Consider the following 26,778-nt stretch of genomic DNA (forward strand, 5'->3'; position numbering starts at 1 on the left):
TGGTAACAGCACATAAATCCTTTTTCAGTTTTCATGGTATGTCGTTCTGTAAGAATATAGTGTATACTAAATGAAAAAGCTTTTAGAGTTATAGGTAATAAGTGGTGGTGGGTTCAGGTTCAGAAAAGGATAAATGGTTGTTTTATTTACATGAAAGCCTAGGTGGGACGTCAGGCATGTGGGCTGCTGGATTATTCTTCGTGGTGCTGGATTGTCCAGAGCAAGGCAAAATGTCCAGCGTGCCTAGAACTACTCACTAGGGCCAGTGTGGTCCCCAGTCACTGCGACAACCAGCAGGCCCCCCACCCAGATTTTCATATGGCCTGTGGAGAACCAGAGCCCTGCTACTGACCCGAGGGCCTACCTGCTACTGACGGGTGCTCGGGTCTGCCCTGGCCTCACCCAGCACCCGGGAGCAGGTGCTCAGTAGCTAGTCACTGCAGTCCCCTCAGCTCAGCTCAGAAGTGATGGCAGAGAACTAGGTCTGCTCAGCTGCTCCTGCATCATGGGACACACATCCATATCTTTACTTCCAGAAAACCCTCGACGACCTGCAAGCTGAGGAGGACAAGGTGAACCACCTGACCAAGAGCAACAGCAAGCTCAACACCCAGATCCACGAGGTAATGCCCCAGCTGGGCCAACAGCTTAAGGGCCAAGTCCATATGGGAGCACAGGGTCCTCACATACATTTTGGGAACTGGACTGACATGTCCCTGCCCTCCCCTGCCAGAAGTGTGGGCCTTTCTGATGCCACAGCTAAGGAACCAGGCCCAGGCTCATTCCTTCTTGTGTTCTGACCTGAGACTCCCCCCTGCTCTACTTTCTCTTGCGTTTCTTATTTCCACAGCTGGAGGATAACTGGGAACAGGAAAAGAAAATCCGGGCAGAGGTGGAAAAGGCTCGTCGGAAAGCTGAGAGTGACTTGAAGATGACCATTGACAATCTCAATGAGATGGAGCGGTCCAAGCTAGATCTCGAGGAGGTGGTGAAAAAGTATGCCCATGTAGTCATTCATTTCATCTGTGACAACAGTGGCAATATCTAGCACTTTGTAGATGGTGCCAGGCACCAGGCACTGTCCTGAGGGCTTCACAGGTATCCGTGCCTGTCACCAGCACCTGCTATGTGCCAGGCAGTGTGCCCAGCATGGAGGACATAGGGAGAAAGGGGTAGGTGCTGGCCTGTCTGCAGGGAGCACCCAGCCTCAGACAGGGCCCATTGGATGATGAAAAGGAGACTGTTATGAAGCAATGCATGCACCCCAGAGGGTAGAAAGTTTGTAGAAATCTATATGCTGGGTTCTCAAAGATCACAAGTTAAGGGGATATTTTACCAATATCGCTCTGGCAATAGCATGGAGGAAAGGTGGAGTGGAGAAAAACTAAAATCAGGAAAACAATGGGAAAGCTACTGCAGTAGTCCAGCCATAAACTTGAACTAAGTAAGAGGCTGAGAGGATGGAGACAAGGAGTCAGGTAAGGAAAAAGGAGTAGAATTTGGACAATGCATCTTCGAAGTATATTTTTCTAAGGCAGTTTTAAAGGGTCACAGACCACCATGAGGCACAAATGCAACAAAATCTGCATCTCAGCACGTTTCTTCTGGGCATCCCCAGAAGGTGCATGTGACCTTGACCACCCTCCGCACCCACTTAGTCTGTCCTCTTAAGTGTTCATATGTGGCTCCTTGACACATGGAACTCACACCTCAGAAGGAAAAAGCCTTTTGTGGAAAGGTTTTGGAGGAAAATTTCCCCTAAAAAGGCAAAGCATTAATGTGGTTCTGGAGCCTCTAGAATGTAAACTGCACCAAAGCAGTGATTTCTGTCTAATTTGTTCACTGACATAAACATATATCAAATTAATAAATGCATGAGTGAAATAATAAGTGAATGAAAAGCTCATGGAATAGATTGTGGGACCCTATAGGACAAGACCTTCTGTGACCCCCAAATGCTAGGGGTTAGGGGGCAAGTAGTTTCAGCAAGTTTAAGACCTCCTCTAGCAGCCCCGTCTTTGTTCACTGGCCAGCTTGCCAGTCTATCCTCCAGGCCCTTTTTTCCTCAGGAGGTAAAACTTTCTTTTGCAGGAGGGACATGGAAATCAACTCTGTCAACTCTAAATACGAGGATGAGCAGTCTCTGAATTCCACACTGCAGCGGAAACTAAAGGAACACCAGGTGTGCACAGGACAGAGAAGACTGAACTCACCGTTTGAGCTTTGCTTCCCTGTCCCCTTTGCTCTCATCAGCTGATCACCTGCCATGCTCTCCTGAGGAGCACGACTGCCACAGAGAGTCCTCGGAAAATGACCCATGTTCACCTCACTCAGGGTTAAACTCAAAGTCCTTGCAATGGTTACAAGGCTGTCCACAATCTAGCCCCTGCTCCTTCACTGACCTCATCACCCACCATTCCCCACACCATGCTGGCTCCTTGAGGGGACTCACACATGCCTCCCTCCTGCTTTGGGGCCGTTGGTTCCCTCTGCTTTTGACAGTGTCCATTATATGTTTATCTCCCTTTCATTACCTCCATTTTAAAAGCCCAAGTGGGCCCTGGCTCATGTGGCTCAGTGGATTGAGTGCCAGCCTGTGAACCAAAGGGTCACTGGTTCAATTCCCAGTCAGGGCACATGCCTGGGTTGCGGGCCAGATCCTCAGTAGGGGGCATGTGAGAGGTAACCACACATTGATGTTTCTCTCCCTCTCTTTCCCCCTCCCTTCCATTCTCTAAAAATAAATAAAATCTTAAAATAAATAAATAAATAAAAGGTCAAGTGGCTAAGTGTCTCCCTTCACAGGGAAAGATGATCCCCCTCAACGCTCTTCTTCTGTTTATTTGCCTGGTAGGCCCGAATTGAGGAACTGGAGGAAGAACTGGAAGCTGAAAGGGCAATGAGAGCCAAGGTAAGAAATATGCTTCTTCTACCTTTCTTGAGTCAAAGGACCTAAAGTCAGCTACAATCCAACCATAAGCAAAAACAGAGAGGACAGGTTTCCAGTTGAAAGGCTTCATTGTTTATTGAGCACCTACTGTGTGCCAGGCACTGTGCTACACATGGACATTGATTATAACATGTGATGTGAGACCAAGGAGAGGAGGCTGGTTCTGCCTGGGGCAGGTAGAGGAGGCAACATTAGCCTGAGGACTCGAAGATTGAATTCAACAGACTGAGGCAAGGGGGTTTTCTAGGAAGAGGGGATGAAATACCACCTACCTGCACAGGTACAAAGATGTAAAAGGAAAATCAAAGAGTGGAGGGAGGGTTGAGGGCACAGATCCTACAGTAATGAGGTCAGAAAGCTGGTGGGAAAAAAATCATAAGACACCTAAACTCCAGATTCAGCCAAACTGGGCTGGGGGGTGGGATGGGCAAGAAGGTCCACCCAGTGCAGGGAGAAGGACGGACAGCCTCCTTCACTGAGCCTGTAGGTGGCAGAGAGAGTGCGGAGCTCCCCCTAGTGCAGGCCCCTGGCGTCACAGACACATGCAGGAAAAGGGGCTCATGGATGGCTTCAGCCCATGTCATTCACTCTCACCCCAGGTGGAGAAACAACGCAGCGACCTGTCCCGGGACCTGGAAGACCTCAGCGACAGGCTAGAAGAGGCTGGGGGAGCCACATCTGCTCAGGTACCATCCTTGGGGGCCCCAGGAACCCCAATTCCTGTCTGCCTACAGGGAAAAAAGTGCTGGGTGATGAATAGTGGGATAAAGACCAGCCAGTTTTTGTTGAATTCCTGAGGCCAGCAATTCATCACCCAGCACTTTTGCAGCCCCAAAAGGAAGTGGACCAAACCAGCCCCTCTCTTGCCTACTCTTTATTACTAATGGGTGTCTCCTCCAAGAGCACCCACCAACAGGCAAATGGGGGGTGGAATCTGGACCGTGCCTCCTGGAGGGGAATGTATGTTCCTCCAATCACACGAAGGCATCATGGGGACCAGCAGAAGCCACATGATACTCTCCTAGTTTCATATAGTCAGCTATCTTGCAAATGTGGACCCTGGGTCAGAGCAGAGAGCAGAAATAGAGTCTCATCACTGGGAGGCTGATCATCTTTTCCTTGGGCCCCTGGATTCCACGTCCTGCACCATCACCATCCTAGCCACAGTCAGCTCCTTTGGGAGCTGGTCTGAATCAGGTAGCCAGCTGTGGTTGGATCCTGGCAGAAAACAAAGTCGTGCCAGATAGTTTGAATGAGGGGCTTTAACAAAGGGACTACCTCTAGCAGCGCGGGGAGTTAAGAGCACAACAGGGAGCCTTGAGAGCAAAAGCTGTGGATGAGGGGCTGCCTGGTGGGTTCCTTCCAAAGGCTCTGAGACAGAACTGTTCTAGGCCTCTCCCCCAGATCCTGAGGGTTTGCAGTCGATCTTTGCTGCTGCTTGCTTGTCGCTGTATCATCCAGTTTCTGCCTCTGTGGTCACATGGCCTTTACCTTGTGTGTCTCTGTGGGTCCAAATTTCCCTTTTATTGTAAAGACAACCAGTCATCAGATTAGGGCCCACCCTAATCCAGTACGACATTTCAACTGGTTTGCATCTGCAAAGACCCTGTTCCCAAATAAGGTCACATAAGTTATTGGGGTTGAGATTTGAACATATCTTCAACACACAACACTATCTAAAATCCTATGGGCAGCCCACCTAGAAGCTTAGGATTGATATTTCAATCAGAATATCTCATTAATGGGGTGCAAGAATGTCAGAGGACCATTGATCAGGTAGGCAGTATCCACCCCAAGGAGACCAGTGCCAGCCAGTCCTGCTAAGCCTTATTACCGCTCTACACCAGATTGAACAGAACCGCAAGCGAGAGGCAGAGCTGCTGAAACTGCGGCGGGAGCTGGAGGAGGCGGCCCTGCAGAGCGAGGCAACGGCCTCCACACTGCGCAAGAAGCACACGGACTCCATGGCCGAGCTGACGGAGCACGTGGAGAACCTGCAGAGGGTCAAGTCCAAGCTGGAGAAGGACAAGCAGGTCATGAAGGCGGAGATCGACGACCTCAATGCCAGCATGGAGACTGTGCAGAAGTCCAAGGTGAGGGAAGCCCCGCCCCCAGAGCCATAGGAAGGTGCCCAGGCATTGGCTCCTGCACAGATATTTCCTGAGCTCCTAGCAGGTCCCAGTCATGTTTTAGTCAGAACCAAGGTGAACCCATCACAGACCCCCACCGACTGTGTTTATAACCTTGGCCAAGTCACATAATCTAATTTTACCTCAGTTTCCTCTTATGTAAAATGGGGATAATAATAATTCCTACCTCATAGCACTGTTGGGAGGGCTATAAAAATTCTTGGCACATAAGAAAAACTCAATATATGTACACTATTAAGATTACCATTACATTACTATGAATATATCCTCAAGGAGCTGGAAACCTAGGAGGCTGCACTAGGGGAACTAAGCAGGGAGAGCTTGGCCTGGGTTCCCCTAGCACATGGTGCCTGGCCCCATTTCCCCACCAAATGCACTCTTCCTGAGCAGATGAACGCCGAGGCCCATGTCCGAAAGTTGGAAGACAGTTTATCAGAAGCCAATGCCAAGGTGGCTGAGCTGGAGAGAAACCAGGCAGAAATCAATGCCATCAGGACCCGCCTCCAAGGTGAGTCCAGTCCCCACTGCCGCTTCCTGAGGAAGAGTGCAAGGAATGGAAGAGAGATCTGCAAGCAAACTGAAAGAATACCTATGTCATCTCCCCAGAGCTTTCTTGGTTTTGGAAAACTCACATCCTCTTTGATGAGACGAGGAGATTTTATTTTACCCTCTGAGTGTCCCAAGTCACGGTTCGACAGGGTAAAATAGAGAACCAAAGCAGTTCTCCCAAGCAGGGGAAGATAGGGAACCAAAGGCAGGGGAAGACAGGGAACCAAGCAGGGTAAAATAGGGTATCCTTTCCCAAGCATCCTATGAGATCAGCAGGAGAAGCAGCCATACTGACACTTTATAAACGTTTTAAAACATGACCCTCTTACTAATGTAAAGCAAACATGTGTAACTAATCAGGGAACCAGAAGAACAATGTTGCCTTTGAAGAGCACAAGGGGCTGAGGTTTCCTGATACATAGTCAGCAGGGAGAGGAAGACTAAAGAAACTTGGCTAAGTTAGATACAAAACTGGTCAATGTCCTACAGGACAACAATACTGCAACCTCTGGGTTTGGTTTTGGTTTTGGTTTTGGTTTTCTATTAGAAGAAATCTTTCACATCTCTGGGACTCAAATAATTTGGAACTTGCCACTATACTTAACTTTGCAGAGGCTGGCTTTGACCAGCATGAACAGTAAGTCAAACCAAGGTGCACTCCCTGAGAGAAGTTAACGCTCCTTGGGGGAGCCAGTTAGACGAGCTCCACTGTGACAGCAGAGAACCTGCGGGCATCCTTCAGCCTCCTTTCCCACATCCTGAACACATGTGAAAATCAATATCCCCACTGGACAGATGAGAAAAGTGAAGCTCAGTGAGATGAAGTGACAAAACTAATGACTTGCAGAGCAGAACCAGAAGCCCTGATCTTCCTTTCTGACTCATGCACCTCTTCCTGGCCTCTGGCCCCAGCGATCAGCCCACAAATGACAGGAGTGTGGCAGGCTCTGGGACTGTGACAAATACAGTTTAGAAAGTACACACTCTACCCCACTGTCTTCTCCAAACTCTGCTGTATCTCCAGCCAGGGATCAGGTCTTCATTAAAAGAAGCCTTTTACCCCATGCAAGTCACTAGGATGCTGGCAACTCTGGGGAACTTGCTCCACTCCTGGGATGATTTAATTAGGGTGGCTGGTGTGGTGGTCACTGAGCTCCCCATTCCAGCTCAGTCAGCCACATTGCCATACTTACTGGGTACTTCGGGGGCACTGCCCTGGAGGACCCTAGCATCTGGGCTGGGGAGCCAGACCTTCATCCAATATTTCTCCCATTTTCTTCTCACCTAGCTGAAAACAGTGAGCTGAGCCGGGAATATGAAGAATCGCAGAGCCGACTCAATCAAATCCTGCGGATGAAGACCTCGCTGACATCGCAGGTGGATGATTACAAGAGGCAGCTGGATGAAGAGTCCAAGGTTTGTTTGGGGGTGTGGGTGGGGGAGCTGCCTCCTTGGAGAAGGTTATCGATTATGAAGATATAGAAGGAACATAAAAAATATTTGATCCACTAGCAAGTAAAAAAGTTAACTACGAAACAGAAGTATGCTATGTGTATGACAAAGTGAAATGATATATCTTGTGGATGGTAATTGGAAAAAGACAAGGAAAGTAAACCCCCTGATGACTACTAGGGTTATGGAATCATGTGTCTTTTCCCCTTTACTTGCTGCACTGTTGAGCCAGCATTGCAAACATCTAAGTGCTGGCCCGGGGGTGGGCAGGGGCATGGAGAGATCAGTGGGCCTCTGACGGGCTCATGTGGTGCCCACAGTCTCGCAGCGCAGCTGTGGTGAGTCTCGCAAACACCAAGCACGACCTGGACCTGCTGAAGGAACAGCTGGAGGAGGAGCAGGGAGGCAAGTCGGAGCTGCAGCGCCTCGTGTCCAAACTCAACACTGAGGTGACCACCTGGAGGACCAAGTATGAGACTGATGCCATCCAAAGGACCGAGGAGCTGGAAGAGACCAAGTGAGCTCACCCTGTGCCAGGACAGGGGGAAGGCCAAGTGGGTGGGTGGGTGCTGGGGACCTCACCATCAGCCACAGCTGAGGCCAGGGCTGTGCCCAGGAGAAGGCTGTTCACTGGCTCCTCTTAAAGGGGGGATGAGTGTCTGGACAGGGGAGCCCACTGCCTACACTGCCAGCCTTCGGGTACCATCTTCAAGGGCTCTCTCACCTACATTCTCTGCCTTGAAGTGCTCAGGCTCAGACAGAGAAGTCAGAAGCAGGGGCTTCTGGTCCGGGCAGGGCTTCCCTGCCTCTGAAATGTGTAGGAACCCTCCACAGTCCCCTGTGGGTGCGGGAGGTGGACTCTCTGTGATACCGGCAGTACACAGACCACACTCAGTGGCAAAGGTTTCCACTCTGCCTTCCCTCAGCTCTGTGGTAAATGTCTTCAAGTCCTTTGGGCTTTCTTCCTCATCCACAAACTAGAGAAGTGGACACTCTGCTTGACGGGCCTGAGGAAATAAAAGTGGACATGCTGTGAATGTGGCCCTCAGCTGCCCTCTTGCATAAGAAGAGGCTGCTTGGGTGCCCAGGGGCCCACACACCCAGGGAAGCCCTATGTGTGAGCCACCCTGTGCCAGGCACGAAGGGGACCCCAGCCTGCTTGCTGTGCCTTCCACTCACTGGAATTCGTGGTGACAGGACAGCAATAACCACAGTGCCTTCCAGCTGACGCAAATCTTCTATCTAAAATCTCTTCATATATTGAGCTTAAATCTGCCTTCCTATAGCTCCCACCTCCTGCCTTCTAGCCCTTTTCTACTTTCTATTGCAAGCTGCCTGCTCTCACTCTGGGCTAAACCTAAATCTCCGTCCCTCATCTCGCTCTGTCTGGTACTTCTTCCCCAAACACACACACACAGGGCCATTGTCCTCCCTCCCTCTTTGCTCACGTGTCCCCTTCCCTGCTTTATTTTCTCCATAGTACTATGTCCACACCCTGTGTACTGCCTGTCTCAGTCTGGAACAGAATTAACATAAGGACAGAGATCTTGGAGTCTTTTATTCACTGCTACTTCCCTAGTGCCTAGCACAGGGGTGTCAAACTCATTTTCACCAGGGGCCACATCAACATCACGGATGCCTTTAAAGGGTCAAATGTAATTTTAGGACTTATAAACGTAACTAGTCCTTAACTAGGGGCAAGGAGCTCAGAGCTGCTGCCAGGTCGAAACAAGGTGCCAGGCTGGATAAAACAAGGTGAAGGGTCAGATTTGGCCTACGGGCCTTGTGTTTGCCACCTGTGGCCTAGAACAATAGTTGGCACAGAAGTATTTGTTGAAATAATGAATGGACAGTGGTTGCTTCCTCTAAACACTCTACATTCTGTCTGCATCTTTTCCATCGTGACACCAGATCTCAGCGCCACACCCCGGGCCCCCCTGCCTGTGGGCTCCTATGTTTCCTTGATAGCCCCTCTTGCCCTCATTTGCAGGAGGAAACTGGCCGCCAGGCTCCAGGAAGCAGAAGAGACAGCCGAAGCTGCCCAGGCAAGGGCCGCGTCCCTTGAGAAAAATAAACAGAGACTCCAGGCAGAAGTTGAGGACCTCACCATTGACTTGGAAAAGGTCAGAGGGTCAAAAGTTCAAAGGCTGCCTATTTGTCAGGTGCAAGGGCCCACAGGGATTTGGATGAGACTTAGCACGTGTCTGGGGTGATCAGGAAGAAACAGTGGCCCAAGAGGATGAAACACAGGGTTTGTATACAGGCTCACTAGACACAGGCTCCTGCTTGAGTATGTGTTTATATATACTCATAATTCTAAGATCTTAACACTCAACAAGCCACTATTTAAACAGATCCATGACAAGGATAAAACAGTCTCAGTAAGTCATGTAACATATATTCCCTGTTCCCTTTTCTCTCACAGAACCACATCTCACACAGTTTGTATGGCTAAATATTTCTCTTTGCATCCCTGATTCTGACTGATTTGCCTGTCTCCAGCCGAACTAAGATTTTCAGTGCACACACCAACCTGGTCTGGGTCCAGACAGGACCATTGCTTCATGCCAGCTGTGAGGGGCTGAGAGAGAAACACATTGCAGGGAATTGGGTGAATGCCATAAATCGGGCAGGGATGTTGTGGCCCAGATTCCTCATTCTATACCTGAAAAAAATTCTAGTCTAGGAAGATAAGGTAGACCACCTGAGGCCACATCTAGTAGCAGAAGTTTCAGAACTGGCATGTAGCTCTTTCCTGTCTCCCTAGTCTGTGTTTGTGCCAGAAATGTTGAATTACATCCCAGCACCCAAGAAGTCTGTGGCCATCAGAGTCCCTGGGGAAGAAGAGCAAAGATGGGAGGGGGCAGAAGGAGGGGAAAGGGGCAGAAAAAAAGTCAGACGCTCAGAGATTATCCCTACCTCTCCCTAGGCCAATGCTGCAGCTGCCGCCCTGGACAAGAAGCAGCGGGTCTTTGACAAGATGCTGGCTGAGTGGCAGCAGAAGTGCGAGGAGCTGCAGGTGGAGCTGGACAGTTCCCAGAAAGAGTGCCGCATGTACATGACTGAGAGTTTCAAGATCAAGACAGCCTATGAGGAGTCCCTGGAGCACCTTGAGTCAGTGAAGAAGGAGAACAAGACTCTACAGGGTGAATCTAAGGGCAGGCGGGTGGGCCTGCAGGTGCAAACCTACAGGCAGGGTCTGCTTCCTCCCCCCAAAAGAGCACATCATGGGTTAGCACTTGGCACATAGTAGATGCACAATAAATGTTTGTTAACTGTCTGGCATGCACTTCGTAGAAGCACTTGTGCATTCAGTAATATAACTTCAGGCAGGTGAGTTACTTAAGTTTTCTGTGCCTTAGTTTCCTCCTCGGTAAGATGGGAGAGTAATACTGCCTTCCTTGTAAGGTTGTTGTGCCTATGAAATATGATGAAATATGTCAAGTCTTCATGTAGCAGAGTAGCTGGCACAAATAAGAGCTCAATAAATTTTATTTGAGCCCTGACATCTGTCATACGTAAATAATATACATATGCATATTATTTATTACGTATGAGTTTTGGGCTGGAATTTGAGATGTGGGGGTACTGTGTGGAGAGTGTCTCTAAGAAAGGAAGGCCTTGCACATAGAACTGACACACCCTGGGAGTCCTAGGCACTGGCCCTAAAGCTACTCCGTGCTTGTTTACTCTTCTCTGGGCTTCAGCCTCTCATCTATAAAAAGAGGAGCTTGGATCCACTGTTCTCCAATGTTCAAGCCCTGATACTCCATGAATCTAGGACTTGAAGTGTATGGCTTCTCTTTTGATAGAGTGAGGCTAGGAGTGCCTGCTTCTGGCCCCAGTGTAGAAATGTCTGTGCCACATGCCACGACCCTGGGCTGCTCGTGGTCCTCATGTGCCTTATTAACAAGAATATTTTTTTCTCAGAGGAGATAAAGGAGCTGATTGATCAGCTGGGTGAGGGAGGAAGGAGTGTACATGAGCTGCAGAAGTTGAAGAAAAAATTGGAGATTGAAAAGGAAGAACTCCAAGTGGCCCTGGAGGAAGCTGAGTCTTCCCTAGAGGTAACCTCGTAGCTGTTTGGGGATCTTTGGGGGCTGAATATTTGGCCAGGGACCACACACATGCTTAGCCAGAAAGACTGATGTTTACATTCCTGGCAGGTTGAAGAAAGCAAGGTGATTCGAATTCAGCTGGAACTGGCTCAGGTTAAAGCTGACATCGACCGAAGAATTCATGAGAAAGAAGAAGAATTTGAAGCTACAAGGTATGACACTGAAAGGATGGGAGGCTGACTTTGGTAGCATAATGGAGCAGAGCCCAGAAACCTGGTCTCTGCCACCTACTAGTCATGTGACCTTGGGCAATTTAGTTGAACCTCAGTTTCTGCATCTGTTAAATAGTAATTATGCAGATGGGGTTTACAAACACTTTGAAATGTTGTATGTTAGTGATTCATCACAAAACTCCATGAGATAATAATCCATTTCAAAAATGAGCAAAGGACTTGAACAAACATTTCTCCAAAGAAGATATACAGGTGGCCACTAAGCATGTGGAAAGATGCTCAAGATCACTAGTTATTAGAAAAGTTCAAATCAAAACTCTAATTGCTGTATTTTTCCATGTATAATGAGCACCCACATTTTTATGTGCATTATACATGGGATTATTATAGCCATTATTATACCCATGGTATGTAATCATTATACCCATGTATAATGGGTATCCTTACATTTCCCTAAAAATTTTGGGCAAAAAAAAATGCACATTATATATGGCAAAATGCAGTAGATACCAACTCACACCCATTACAGAGGCTACTGTCCAAAAAATAGAAAATAACAAGTGTCGGTGAGGATGTGGAGAAACTGGAGCCCTTGGACTCTGTAGTGGAAATGTAAAATGGTACAGCTGCTGTGGATAACAGTAAGGGGATTCAAAAGTGGGCAAAGGACTTGAATAGACATATCTCAAAGAATTTAAAATAGAATTGCCATATGATCTAGCAATTCTACTTCTGGATATATACCGAAATAATTTAAAGCAGGGTCTAAAAGAGATATTTGTACACCCACATTCATGGCAGCATTGATCATAACTGCTAAAGTGTGGGAAGCAACCCAAATGTCCATTGACAAATCAGTAAACAAAATGTGATATATACATATAATGGAATATTATTTGGCCTTGAAAAGGAAGGGGATTCTAATATATCATACAATATAGATGAACTTTGAAGGCATTATGTTGAATGAAATAAACCATTTATTAAGAGGACAAATATTGTGTGATTCTATTTATACGAAGTTCTTAGAGTAGTCAAAATCATAGAGGCAGAATGTAGAATGGTGTTTGCTGAGAGCTGGTGGGAGGGAGGAAATGAGGGAGTAATGGTCTAATGGGTATAGAGTTTCAGTTTTATAAGATGGAAAGAGTTCTAGAGATGGTTTGTGGTGGTACACAGCATTATGGATGTATTTAATACCACTGAACTGTACACTTAAAAATAGTTAGGATAGTAACTTTTGATATGTGTACTTTGCCACAGTAAAAAAATCAGAAAAAAAATCTGTGAGATATGTCATAAAGATTAAATGAAAGTATATGTATGAAAGTATATTGTGAGGAGAAGCCTGATGACTCTATAGCCAGTAGGCTAAACCTGAACCTCATCCTAAATTTCTAGCTATGCCACTATGTGGCATGTGTGTGCGTGTAAAATGGGATATTTGTGCATGTGTGCAACAGTTTTATTAAGACATAATTCACATACCACCCTGGCTGGCATGGCTCAGTGGATTTAGCACTGGCCTGTGAATCAAAGGGCCACCGGTTCGATTCCCAGTCAGGGCACATGCCTGGGTTGCAGGCCAGGGCCCCAGTGGGGCATACCAAAGAGGCATCTGCACATGGATGTTTCTCTCCCTCTCTTTCTCCATCCCTTCCCCTCTATAAAAATAAATAAATAAAATCTTTAAAAAATATATAATTCACATACTCTACAATTTACCCATGTTAAGGAAAAAATTAAATGGTTTTTAGTTGTTCAACTATCACTACAACTTTGAAACATTTTCATCCCCTCCCCAAAGAAATCTCACATCAATTTAGCAGTAATACCCCCCTTCTCCCCACTACCACCACTATCCCCAGCCCTAGGCAACAACTAATGTACTTCCTGTTTCTTTAGATTTGCCTATTCTGGACATTTCATAAAAACAGAATACTATAATATGTGGTCCTTTGTCACTGGATGCATTGAATCCCATATTAACAATATTAAGACATGAATGTCTTTCTATTTATTTAGATCTTCTTTGATTTTTTCAACACGTTTTTGGGTTTTGCTTGTATTTATTCTTAAGTCAAAGTTAATCCTGATTTTGTTCACTTTTGAGAATATCATGATACCCTTGCCCATATCTGGAAATTGAATACACCTCAAGGGGCTGCAAATCCAGCAATGTGAGTGAACATAGTGGGTGTTCGTGGGTGCAGTGGAGATGAAAACAGTGTGGGGCAGGGGACAGGATCTTAACATGCTAATCATTTATTTGCCTCAATGAGACAAATTTTTTTTACATATAAATTATCTCCTCTGGTCCCCTCCTATAAAAGGAGATTAATACAGCTTATACGAGGGCTTTATGGAAATGTTTGTTATGTTGATTACAACAAAATTAATATGTAAATAAATACAATCACAATGACTGTTGTTTTGAAGAGAGATATATATAGCATAGACTGAACTGGTCCAGTACACCAACACCTTCTCTGCTTGGACTTGCAGGAAGAACCACCAACGGGCTATCGAGTCTTTGCAGGCCAGCCTGGAGGCGGAAGCCAAGGGCCGGGCAGAAGCACTTCGGCTTAAGAAGAAGATGGAGACTGACCTAAATGAGATGGAAATCCAGCTGGACCATGCCAACAAGAACAACAGCGAACTTGTGAAGACACTGAAAAGGCTACAACAGCAAATCAAGGTAGTGATCTGGGAGGGGGAAGAACTAATCACAAATCAAGCCAACCCCAAGCCCACAGACTTGTAGGAAGCTAACATCATGCATGTCTTCAGCCAGGATAAAGGCATGAGAGTGAGAATGTGGGGTGGCTGGCAATCCAGGGAGCCGGAGATTGGAGACTGTGTAAATGAGAGGTTCTTAAGCCAATTTTAAGAACCCCCAGGATATGAAGTCCATATCCTGGACCACTGGAATAGGAGAAAAAAGGAGGAAAACAAAAGTTGGACCTGTCTTGATTTTTTAAATAATTTTTTATTTACTATCAATGATTTCAGACATAGAAAAATAAAAAATATAAATACCCATGCACCCACCACTTACTCACCTTCAGAAATAAACACAAATAGAGTTGAGATCCTTTGTCACTCTTTGTCATCAGGCTGGTCTTTAAAGCATGCATACCTGAAGCCACACATTCAAAACGTGTTTATTGGAGACCTCCCCTGCCCAGGTGCTGTATTAAGTGCTAGGAGCAGGAGAATGGACAAAACAAAAACTATCTCAGCAGATAAACAATAAGCAACACATAAATAAAACTGCAGTATTAAAAAATGGTAAGTGCTATGGAGAGATAATAAAACAGGGAAAGGAAGATGGTGATTAGCCAAGGGAGGGTGTAATTGTCAAAGGTCATTGAGAAAGGCCTCATTGAGAAGGTCCTGCTGTAAACACCAGATGTTCTGTTATCAGTAAAGCCTTGACCTCATGCTGACTCCCTGCTGGACAAATCCTCTGGTCACCTGTACCATGACCCAGCTACACCTCAACTAGGCTGAGAACTCCCCAAGGGCAGGTCTATACCTCACACTCACACTCTTCCTCTGTGGCCTCCACTTCCCTACCACCCCAGTCCTGGCACCCTCCTGAGCCAGCTCTGTGAAGGGCATAGCACCTCAATCCTGGCCATCCCCAGGCTGTGAGATGGACTGAGGTCGTGTCCTCTTGCCCCCCCAGGACTTGCAGGTCCAGATGGACGAGGATGCCAGGCAGCACGAGGAGCTGCGGGAGCAGTACAACCTGCAGGAGAGGCGCCTGAGCCTGCTGCAGACGGAGCTGGACGAGGTGCGCTCAGCCCTGGAGGGCAGCGAGCGCTCTCGCAAGCTGCTGGAGCAGGAGGTGGTGGAGATCACAGAGCGACACAACGAGGTCAATGTCCAGGTAAGACAGTGGCTCCCTGGGCAGTGCCATGCAAACCCACACTGGGCCGAGAATGGTGCCCAAACCTAACGGGCTCCCCTCAGAACTCAGGGGCAGCTAGTGTCCTCATTCGTCAAGGCCTCAGAACTCACCTGCAGAGCTTTTTTTCACTTGTTTTTGTTACGGTAAATAATAATAATAACATAAACTGTACCATCTTAGCCATTTTTCAGTGTACAGCACAGTGTGTTAACTACATGTACACTGTTGTGTAGAGCTTATAAAGACAGACTCTCAGAGTCTTCCCTGGAGATTCTGAGCCAGTGGGTCTATGGTAGGACCCCAGAAGGCTAAACTTTTAGAAACTTCTCAGAAGATTCTGATTATTAAGCCAATTTTAAGAACCCCCAGTATAGCTGAGGCTAGAACTTCAGAACTAAAAAGGATCAAAAATATTCCAAAGTCTCACATTCCTTTACAAATGAAAAAACATGGCCCATAGAGTTGAGTGGTTTATCCATTGTCGACATGGGGACACCTGTTGGCTACTAGTGATAACACCAGTACAGCTTACTACTACTCACAGTGCAGTCCTTTGCGGGCATGGCTTAATTCTTACTCATGATCTCATTTGAATTCACCAAAAGAAAAAAAGTGTACATGGGACATATAGGAATTATCCCATTTAGAGACAAGTAAACTGAAGCCTAGAGGTAAGGAACTTATCCACATAGGTGGAAGTAGCCAACCTTGAACCTGAGTTTTTGCACCTCTGAGTTCAGGATTGTTCTGCAGCTTCCATCCTCCCCAGGCCTAAATAATGTCATTCCTGGGCTCCTCATGATGCATGTTCCACTCTAAAACTCAGAGAATACAGGGGAGAGATCCTCACCCCAAGCAGGGTCCCAGAACTATCACCTGTTAGGGGGTCTGGCAAGCCTATCTGGGAGATAGTCAGTTTCTTTCCTGGAAGCAAAAGGGCTGTGTGGACTCCTGTCTCACAGTGATTCCTTCATTTCCCTCTCCAGAACCAAAGCCTCCTGGTGGTCAAGCGCAAGCTGGAATCAGATGTCCAGCGCATCTCCAACGAGCACGAGGAGCTCATCAGTGAGTTCCGATCAGCCGATGAGAGAGCCAAGAAAGCCATGACAGATGTAAGTGTGTGCACTGTCTGCTGCTGGTGGGAGGGGCCTGGGCACGCCAGGCCACTTGCTGGGGACCCAGCTACCATAGGCAGGGAAGGCCAGCCCCCGCCCCATGAGTCACTGTGGAGTCATGGCGCCCTGCCAGTGGGAACATGGCCCCTGCTCTGAGGAGCCCAACATCTGGGGGAATACTTACACACTACACATGATAAGGCTGGTGGAGTCTACAGGACTGGAAGGCCTAGTTGTGAATGCAGGAGCCTGCCTCCACCCCATGCACTTGGAAGGATATGGGAGCATGGAGCACCCTTCTACCAAACCCCAGCAGTGTGTCAGTGAGGTTCTACAAGTCAGCCACTTGGTTTCCTAGAGACTGGGAGACAAGGTCCCTTGTCACTCAAAGGTGCTAGGAGCCTGCATGGAGACCCAGCTTCAGTTTGTGCTCTTCTCCTCGTCTCCCACAGGCCGCCCGCATGGCAGAAGAGCTCCGACAGGAGCAGGACCACTGCATGCACCTGGAGAAGATCAAGAAGAACTATGAGATCACCATCAAAGACTTGCAGGCCAAGATGGAGGAGGCCGAGCAGCTGGCTCTAAAAGGAGGGAAGCGCACAATCATGAAGCTGGAAACCAGGGTGAGGGCAGCACAGCGCTGAGCCAGGAGAGAGAGACGGGAGACGTGGCCAGCCTGGAGGAGGGAGGAGGTCTTTCCCCACAAACATGTGCCCAGCATTTGATGAGGAACTGGGTCATTCCAGAGCTAGGAAAGGAAAGGAAATTGAGACACAGCTTTCATTTATTTATACGAAGGTCTCCTCTCCCTGTCATCTTTCCCTCAGAATGTCCTTAGGCCCCAAGCAGAGCAGTTTCCAATAGTCTTCCTCCTTCTTTGTTCCCAGTCTCAGTTTCCAACATTACTCCTCTCTTATTACTTACTTAAAACAAGTCTTTTTTTAAGATTTTATTTATGTATTTATTTTTAGACAGAGGGGAAAGGGGGAAGAAAGAGAGAGAGAGAGAGAGAGAGAGAGAGAGAGAGAGAGAAACATCGATCAGTTGTCTCTCATACTCACCCCAACTAGGGGCTGAACCTGCAACCCAGGCATGTGTCATGACCGGGAATCAAACCCATGACCTTTTGCTTTGTGGAACAACACCCAACCAACTGAGCTCTCTCAGTCAGAGCACAGACCTTAGTATTTACTTCATGGAATGTTAAGAGCTGGAAGAGCCCAAGAGGTTCAGTCACATTTCCTGACCCCTGCCTCCTCCATTTCCCAGAGGAGGAAACCTGAGGCTCAGGGAACGGTCATCATCTGACAGCTACATCAGGGCCCTACCCACCTGTCCAGGGCTCATCTGCTCACCTCTGAGAAGGAAGTGGACGATGTAGCCACAACACCGCTATTCAACGTCATTGACCTCTGAAGTTCAAAAACATACATTCCCTTAGTCACATTCCTCTCTTCCTTCCTCAGATCAAGGAACTAGAGACAGAATTGGATGGTGAGCAGAAACGGCATGTGGAGACGGTCAAGACGCTGCGCAAGAATGAGCGTCGCCTCAAAGAGCTGGTCTTCCAGACAGAGGAGGACCACAAGACTAACCAGCGCATGCAGGAGCTGGTGGAGAAGCTGCAGAACAAGCTGAAAGTCTACAAGCGGCAGATTGAAGAGGCGGTAGGTGGTTCCCACGTGTCCCTAATTCCCCCTCCCTTCCCAGCCCAGGTCTCTAGGCTTGATTAGAATTAACCACAGGGAAGGAATAAAGTATTGGCCACAAGACAACTCCCATGAGTTCCATGTCCATGGCACTGCATCCTCAATATCATGTTGAAAGTGGACTGGCAATAAGAACATGTAAAAACCAACTTATCCTTTAAGAACACCTGTGTTAATTGAAGTGCCCTCTGCAGGGTGTGCTCTAAAACTGGGGAAGGTCTTAATTTCCTTTGTCCTGCTTCCACTGCCCCTGTGGCCTCTGCCAAGATAACCTTTCCCTCCTGGTCACACTGTTAAACACAAGGACCCACCCTTATTTAATCCTCTTGATGCGGGACAGGAAAGCTGATATTTTTAGTACATTTCACAGGTGAGTAAACAGCCCACTGTGGGGTATTTATGCTATCTTATTCAATGTTCAAGTCAAAGTCAAATGGTTAGCAAATGGTGGCTTCAGTTCTCAATCCTATACCACCATCACCCAAGACATAGATATTGGACTCTGCTGTCATTTCCTGCATGTTCTGAAGCCACCACATTGAATCAGTCAGCCACCCATCCACCCAATGCCCTTCCCCAATGCTTGATAAAGTCCAGGCATATAGTAGATATGGTCTAAACAAAACAACTATGACTCTACTGGGAAGACGAGGAGATGGGAAATGTACAGCAAGGGCTAGGAGAAGCACTAAACCCACAACTTCAAAGGGGGGCCCAATGACTATTGCTTAAAACCACAAAGGACAGAAGCCACAACAGAGCACATCTGGTTTAGAAATATGGATATTAAGCCAAAAAGAATCAACTAAGACTGTTGAAGATGGTTGTCTGTGGTAAACTGGAGGATGACGCCAACCCAGGACTGCTATGTTTTGTAACAAGCCTTATACAACAATTACATTCTTAGATGACACTGTAGAATGGGTCCATTAACCAGAAAAAGCCAGGTTCACACCCATTTCCTCTGTGTCTTTGTCACAGGAGGAGCAGGCCAACCAGACCTTGGCTCGCTACAGGAAGACTGTGCATGAGCTAGATGATGCTGAGGAGCGGGCTGGCATGGCGGAGACTGCTCTGAACAAACTGCGCACCAGACACCGTGTGGCTGGCAAAGGCATCACCTCCGTGGAAATCATCCAGGTGTCCAAGACAGGCTCCTCCAAAACCCTTTCTGAGGAATGAAGTTATCCACGTTCCAGCCCACAGCCGGTAGGTGTGGATTCCACTCACGATGATCATTTTCCTAGTTCACCTTTCCTGCTCCTGCTTTGCTCCTTCGGACTTCTGTGCTTCCTGGCTTCCAGCCTGCCATGCCCTGATCACACACACTGGGAACCCCAAAGTTTCCTCTGTCCCTTCATCTGCAACACTCCCTCTCTAGAATCTGAAAGCTCTCAGATGTGATGCTGTCTACCTGTACCACAGGTGCTGGTAGTCATCATGCATCCCCATCTGAGGGGAAGCTCATTGAAAATGGGCTCCATGTCTGATGATGCCACATGACAGTAGGCCTGGCGAATAGGTGCTAAATACCAGCTTGTTTTCACTGGATGATCACAGAGATATTCGCAAGCTTATAAGCAATGTATATTCACCTTTCATATCCCCCACAATGTCATTGTTCTTGAAGATTTTGTCAATACTGGTTGAATTTAGATTTCTAACATTAAGGAAATAATAATCACAGCACCACTTCTTGAGCACTAGGTGTAGGCAGGGTTTTAGGGGACAATTTAAAATAGTTCATTCTTATCTTCCTTAATTCAGAGCCATTTAAAAAGAATGCAGGAGACAAATATGTAAAAGCTTTTATGCTATGGTTCTAGATTGAGAATTTAATGGGTGTGCATCATGCACATTCTTGTACTTCACCCCCAGAATTGAAGGTACCTGCAGGACTTAAGAACTTAAGAACCACAGCCCTGCTCCTTGGGGAGCAGCCCACATTCCAAGGGGAGGGATAAACAGAATTCATCAGCCCTTCAGGTAGATCCAAAAGAAGAGACTGGATGGGTTTCACTCCTGACTTCCTGGTTCCTTCTTCCAAATATAAGATAAATCATTCCTCTTCCCAGAAGAGAAGAAAGGGAAAGGTGAGGAGAGAGGCAAACATTATTCCAGAACAATGGTCCACAAAATGTAGTCCTTTGGACAAGCATCAACATAAGCATCACTGGGGAGTTGTTAAAAATGCAAATTCTGGGGCTTCACTCAGACCTACTGAATTAGAAGTTCGAGAGGAAGACCCAGCACATGTGGTTTAACCAGCCCTCCAGGTGATTCAGATGTATGATCAAGTTTGAGAACCAAGTACTATGGCAGAAATTGTCCCTTAGAAAAATATTGAGGCAGGGAACAGAGGTTTTGCCTACTTTTACAGGAGCCAGGCACATGGTATATATATTTTTAGTCTTATTTACCCTGTGAAGTAGGTATATCTCTTTCAAGTGAGGAAAAGAATAAAGAAGTTCATAGATGTTCAGTGGCTTGCTCGTGGTCATCCAAGCCCTGTGCTATGGAAAGGCAAATTGTCTTAATTGCTGTGAAGATTAAAAAAGCTGTTCTCTGTTTAGGATTAATCAGGACAACTCAAGATCAAGGACTTGAGTGAGGTTGGGAGAGGCAGGGGGCTGGAGTCTCAGTGCTGATGTGTCAACGATGTTCAATCTCCATGGATTCTGGGAATTTTTTCTGGACTTGTGTTCAAGCATCAGGTGGAATTAGCCCTCAATAAGAGTAAGATTCCTCACTCACTTATAGCAGACTTGCAGGACTGGGTCAATTTGGGTTTTAGCCAAAAGCCGCAACCCCATTGACATCTGATTTCAAGCTGAGCCTGCTCTTCCCATCTGCGTAGGGAGGAAACAAAAAAATTGTATACAGAATCTTTCTGTTAATTTTCTAACTCTTAAATAATGGTTAGTCCAGGAAATTAAGTTAAACCAGAGGCTGGCCTCTGGATGAGTCTACTATTAATGTGTAACCATCTCCTTTCAGGAAAAAAAAAACCTGAAAAGAGTTCCTCTTGTGAATTTCTCACCTTGGCAAGGGTTACTCATAAGGCTTCCTGCACGGAACAGAGTCAGGAGGCATTTCAGCTCCTTCCACCTGTTAAAGCTTAGCCTCTAGAATTAGACACCTTGTAAGGTACAACCCCTGCCTTGGGTTGGTGATTGTTTATTCCTGCGGTCTGCTGGAACTGGTCCAATTGCTCTCTCTCCACATGATTATGCCAACAGCATGCAGAGGTTATAAAGCTGGGATACCTGGGGTCTGTTCTCCATGTCTTAATTCATCTGTACTCTCCCATCCCATTTTCCCTTGTTGGTCATAGGGCCAGATATGCCATCTGTAGCCATGAGATGTCCTAAGCAAACTAGTACATGGGTCAGCACTGAGTCAAGATGCCACAGAGTCTGGTTTTCCAAAGTGGCATTATATTCAGTCCCACAAATATCTATGAAGCTGTGAATATGGGCTAGGCCTGTACTATGGAATACTGAGATGAATAAGAAAGACCATCCTCCCTTGTGGAGCTCAGAATCCAGTAGAGAGGTAGACACACACATCACTTACCATAAAGTTGTGAGCAAATGTTCTGTGATGTGGTGTTTGCATCTCATGGGAAGGGATCACAGGGAAAAAGTGACTGGTTTAACGTGGGGAGGCTGGGTGGATGTGACCTGTACAAGAATCTAGAGCATGCCACTCACTGGGCAGGGCCTGTTTTTTACCTTCCAAGACAACAAAGTACAGAAACGGAGAGGAAGTTTTTAGAAATTTTTATAGCAGTTGAGGCTACATGACATCCAAGGCCATGATCAGTGTATTTTATAAGTGTATGTCTCTGATATAAAAATAAATGAAAATGAAAAAACATTTAATGGAAATTAAAAATAAATAAAACTGATGCCATACCAGGTAGAGAAGGGAAGAAGGGAACTCCAGACAAAAGGCCCGACAGATGCAGCAGTGCAGGGGTGGGATTCACACAAGGGTGTGTCATGACTGGGGAAGAGGTCCTCATGATGAGGCAAGAGTGATGACCAGTGTGGGAGATGGAGCTAGAGGGACAGGCATGGGTGAGGCTGTGAAAGGCTCTGTTGCTTGCAAGTATTCTATAATCTACATAAGGAAATCTTGCTAATTTTCAAAATCCATTTGTGGCATGTAGTGAGCAGTAACTTTTCTTTCTTGGGAAGACACATCACAACAGCAAAACAAGCCTCTTGGGCCCTCATGAGACAACACAGGCAAGCTCATGGTGAGCACTGTATCCCAGAGACTGCTCTCTGGTCTTTCAATGGCCTACGTAGAGTTCAGACCTGCTTGAGCACACTAAGCCCAAAGAAAATTCCCCTAAACCATCACAACCTTACACAGAATGAGCCAGTTATGACCCAATGGTGTCCATTACAAGGAAGAAAGCCTATAGAAGCAGCCCTGGCATTTTTCTAGCAAGAAAGGGCAAAAATGTCAGAACTCTCAGCTCTGGCCCACAAGGATTGTCTCACCCTCTCTCTCTTTTGCCTTCTAGGGTAATACAGATCCCAACAGCAGACCACTGAGAGGAAAAATATATGAAAATGGAAAACTAGGTCTTCCTGAGAATGTTTACTACACAAAGGAAAGTGCAAGCCAGAAAGAGACAGGTGCTAAAGAATAATGATAGCTGTGGGGGAAATGGGTTCAGGAAGTGAATACCCAGCCACTAGAGGGATTAAAATTAGCATGGCTTCTCTGAGACTGCATCAAGCTGTGTAAGCCCTTGGGAAACAATAACAGTGGGTCTGTTTCTGTTGAGATCGTACATGTTCATGTCAAGGACGGAATATGTAAAGCCCGTGTGACTTGGCTGTTCCCTAGAAATAATTCTTCATGTGGACAATTTTAATGCCTTGTCCCAATGCAGCTTAAATAAAATAAATATGAAAAACAGACTGACTGGAGATTGCTTTTAAGTAAAGAAATTTTATTTTTCTAAGATTTCCAAATCCAAAGACAATTTTTACAATATATCAGAGTTCTGTTGTGTCTCTATATCCTAATTCACAGACTTGTTTCTATAGAAACCATGAAAACGATGCAGTCTTAGTGCAATTCTTTGCAAATTTTGAAAGAGTATTCTCAGAGATATGAAGAAAACCTAGGTTTTATAAAGTCCAGGAAGTTATGGAATCCACTGAAGGGATGTTAAGATCCATCCAGGCCAATAACCCACAAGGCTTCCTAGTGATCCACCTCAGCATCTTCCAGAACGTTCAGACACAGGCAGGTCAGCTCCATGGAGGCAGGTAGTTGTGTGTGTTTTACTCACTGCTATATCCTGAGCAGCTAGAGATCACCAGGTATGGGATAGGGACTCAGTAAATACATGGGAAGCGAATAAAGGATGGAGAACAAGTTGCCTCCAAGGTAGTCCTTCCAGACTTTGGCCAGAAAGTTCTTCCTTAAATCAAGCTGAGACCTGCTTCCTGGTGGTATCCCCTTGCTAACCCTGGTTTTGATACCTAGGACCCTGCAGAACAATCTTAATGCAAAACAGTTTTCATGATCCCTCCAGGTTTTCTCTTCTCCAGGCTGAATATTCCTGGGTCCTTCAACCATTCCAAGTGTAACAGAGTTTCTGCTGTCACCTTCTAACACTGTTCGACCCTGTTCCTCTCCTCAGTTTCCCAGCCTTCAGTGTGCAGGGGTGGAGGGGGCAACACTCTGAGGGCTCCTTGCCGGTTCACAGCCCTCAGAATGCACCTTTCCTCAGCTGTCTGGAAATGGTGTCTCCCCATTGACAATTACTGCTTTGACCTTTCTCTAATCCACTGGCAGACAGAAATCACAGTTTGGGCTGCTAGAAGAAGGGATAGTAGTACTTTATTGGTGGGTCCCTTTCTGTATTCATATGGACCCATATCACTCTTACAATGGGTCCGAATTTGTTGTTTTCTAGGAAGTTCCAGAAAAGAACATTGTTTGGTTCCTTCTGTGAAAAATGGACCAAGTGTGAAGCCACTGCCCTCTAGTGGTGATATCTTTAATTGCTGTGTGTGAATTTCCTGGGAGACACCAACTCACAGAATCTTAAGCATTATGTTAGAATTTTAGGGTTCAAAGGTACATTCAGAGGGTGTCTGGTCCAACTCTCAGGCAGTTGGGGATTCCCCTCCATAACATCTCCAAAACAAGGGTAATCCAATTTGCACCTGAACTCTTCCAGTGAAAAAAATGTAGTCTACTGCAATTTTGACCAACAACCATGGGTCAAAAGTCCCACCTAATATTAAACTAGAGTATGTCTCCCTCTATTTTGCCCTTATTTTTATCTAGAATTCACCTCTGTAATTAAGGCTCATTCCTATACTTTAAAGTCAGACAGATATGGGTTTCACCTTTCCCAGTAGTATGACTTCAGGCAGTTTAACCTACCTCACCTCCTGTTTTCTCAACTATTAAACAAGGAATAATACAGCATTTGCCTCATAGGAATGTGAAATCTAAACAAGATAACTTGGCAGAGAGCCTACTGTGCATGACACTTGGACTTTCGCCAAGTTTCGTCTAGCATTCCATAGGACTGCAACACTGGACCTCCAAAGAGAGGCTTGGCTGGGCTGACAGAAGCAGGTGTCTTGCTAGAAAAATGCAAGGGGCATTCCATGAGTTTTTAAATTTTTGTATTGTTGTTCACTTACAGTTGCCCCCATTTTTCCTCCCATTGCTCTCCCCTGCCTCATCCAAGCCCTGCTCCCAAAGACAATCCCCACCCCATTGTCCTTGTCCATGGGTCCTTTGTACATGTTCCTTGACTTGACCCTTCGACTTCTTTCCCCCATTACTCCCTCACCCCTCCCCTCTGGTCACTGCCAGTTTGTTCTTTGTTTCCATGTCTCTGGTTATTTTTTGTTCATTTGTTTGTTTTGTTGATTAGGTTCTACTTATACGTGAGATCATATCGTATTTATTTGTCTTTCACTGCCTGGCTTATTTCACTTAAGATAATGCTCTCCAGTTCCATCCATGCTGTTGCAAAGGGTAGGAGTCCCTTCTTTCTTTCTGCTGCATAGTATTCCATGAGGTTTTAAGACTTCATCATTGTTTTCTGAAGGTTAGTCCACCCTGTAGTCCCCCACACTCACAGAATTCCAGTGCAGCTCCTTATTTGGGGGAGGGGAGGGGCAGAAGGAGATGTAAGCAACTCAGTGGCTTGCCCAAGACCATTCAGCTAATGGCAGAGCTACAAATTCTTTGTCGCATGAGATGAGGTGAGGTTTCTGACCCAATATTTGTAGGAAAATGGACTTCACTTAGTCATATATTCTGTTTTTGCCTAAGGACATATAATTTCAGAATAGTTTGAAGGACTAGCATGATATAATTACAGTCTTTCAAAATAACACATTAGTTGGTATCCACAACAATTAATATCAGGGCACTTGCACCAAGCTCTCCAGAGTAAATGGAGCTAAGACCATTTAAATAGTTTTGCCATATGTTTTGGGCTAAGTTTCAAAGCTGCTAAATTTTATATCACTGATTGTATTAACTATATCTTCTTATTTTTTATATTCTTCATGCTCCAGCATCTGGGGCCTCCCTGACTGAGGAGACACTGTCAGTTCTTGGAGATAGCAAACAACTTTGATACACAGACTAACCCAATCCACAGCTCATACTCTGAACCACCTCTTCTACCTAGCTCTTATACTCTAGGAGGCAATATTTCCCTTCCCTGCTCACAAAGCAAGGTACCAGACAACTGGAGATAGCCCCTATGCCACAGAACCCACTGAAATTAGTCAAACTAGCCAAATCCTAAACCTGCCTCATCCAGTCCTCCCCACAGAAACCAACAATAAAGGTTCATGCCCATGCTCTCCCCTCACTCCTGTCTCCTGATGAACCCAATGCTTTCCCATGTGGCACTGTCATGCCATACTGTGCCTCCTGCTTCTAGGGATGTGTCTGTGAATATAAAGAGTTCTTCCTTTGTGACCATCATTTCCATGTCTGTGTGTCTTACCATACCCTATTAAAACAAATATTGGGTACATTTGAAAACACCAATTACCTACTCCCTTCTTTCACATGTGAAACAACCCTGGATCTTTGTAGGGAACCCAACAGGTTCTGGGTCTTTCCCATGGAGCTTATCATTAAGTGTTTCCAGAAATCACAAAACCATGACAAAGACCCCAACCCTTCCACCCACAAGCTACCAGAAATTGGGACTAGAGATCCATTGTGAAAAAGTCAACCTTTAGTTATGACAGAATCACAAGACTGGGGGGTAACCTACTGGCTACCATAAGGAACTATTCTTCCCTCTACTTCCTGAACTCTGAATTAGGCTAGACAAAAATGTATCCTGTGGCTTTGAGGCAGTGATTCCATAAAACTTTTCTTTACATTTAAAAAGCCAACTTTTAAATATAGGCAAAAAATAGTAACCAGACATGTAGACCAAGGGGAAAGTTGTATTATGAGAATTAGATTAGGGATTAGGAAGGCCTCTGGGGGGTAAGTGCAGAATGCTACAGGAGAGGAATTCAGCCCAGTCTTGGAAGATAAAAGAAGCTGTTCCAGAGGAAATTAAGTAACAGGCATAAAGTGGCGGAGAGCATACTAGATGAAAGGCCAGAGGAGGGAGGA

At 46.2% G+C, this 26,778-nt stretch overlaps 1 protein-coding gene across 1 annotated transcript in view; it reads left to right on the plus strand.

The window, feature by feature from the left end:
- LOC123818099 (myosin-16) overlaps positions 1-19,314 on the plus strand; it is a 52,125-nt gene extending 32,811 nt beyond the window's left edge. Inside the window, exons 24-42 of the mRNA XM_045837999.1 lie at positions 537-623; positions 851-996; positions 2,092-2,182; positions 2,855-2,911; positions 3,550-3,636; positions 4,798-5,043; positions 5,491-5,608; positions 6,938-7,065; positions 7,422-7,618; positions 9,092-9,224; positions 10,031-10,247; positions 11,032-11,168; positions 11,268-11,371; positions 13,898-14,090; positions 15,084-15,287; positions 16,295-16,420; positions 16,876-17,046; positions 17,890-18,090; positions 19,114-19,314. Of these exons, the coding sequence (XP_045693955.1) occupies positions 537-623; positions 851-996; positions 2,092-2,182; positions 2,855-2,911; positions 3,550-3,636; positions 4,798-5,043; positions 5,491-5,608; positions 6,938-7,065; positions 7,422-7,618; positions 9,092-9,224; positions 10,031-10,247; positions 11,032-11,168; positions 11,268-11,371; positions 13,898-14,090; positions 15,084-15,287; positions 16,295-16,420; positions 16,876-17,046; positions 17,890-18,090; positions 19,114-19,314 (2,844 nt within the window). The remainder of the gene's footprint in view (positions 1-536; positions 624-850; positions 997-2,091; positions 2,183-2,854; positions 2,912-3,549; positions 3,637-4,797; positions 5,044-5,490; positions 5,609-6,937; positions 7,066-7,421; positions 7,619-9,091; positions 9,225-10,030; positions 10,248-11,031; positions 11,169-11,267; positions 11,372-13,897; positions 14,091-15,083; positions 15,288-16,294; positions 16,421-16,875; positions 17,047-17,889; positions 18,091-19,113) is intronic.
- Positions 19,315-26,778: the final 7,464 nt, after the last annotated feature.

The sequence above is a fragment of the Phyllostomus hastatus genome, unplaced genomic scaffold (assembly GCF_019186645.2).
Source record: "Phyllostomus hastatus isolate PE091 unplaced genomic scaffold, TTU_PhHast_1.1 phas_contig_254, whole genome shotgun sequence".
NCBI classification, from domain to species: Eukaryota; Metazoa; Chordata; class Mammalia; order Chiroptera; family Phyllostomidae; genus Phyllostomus; species Phyllostomus hastatus.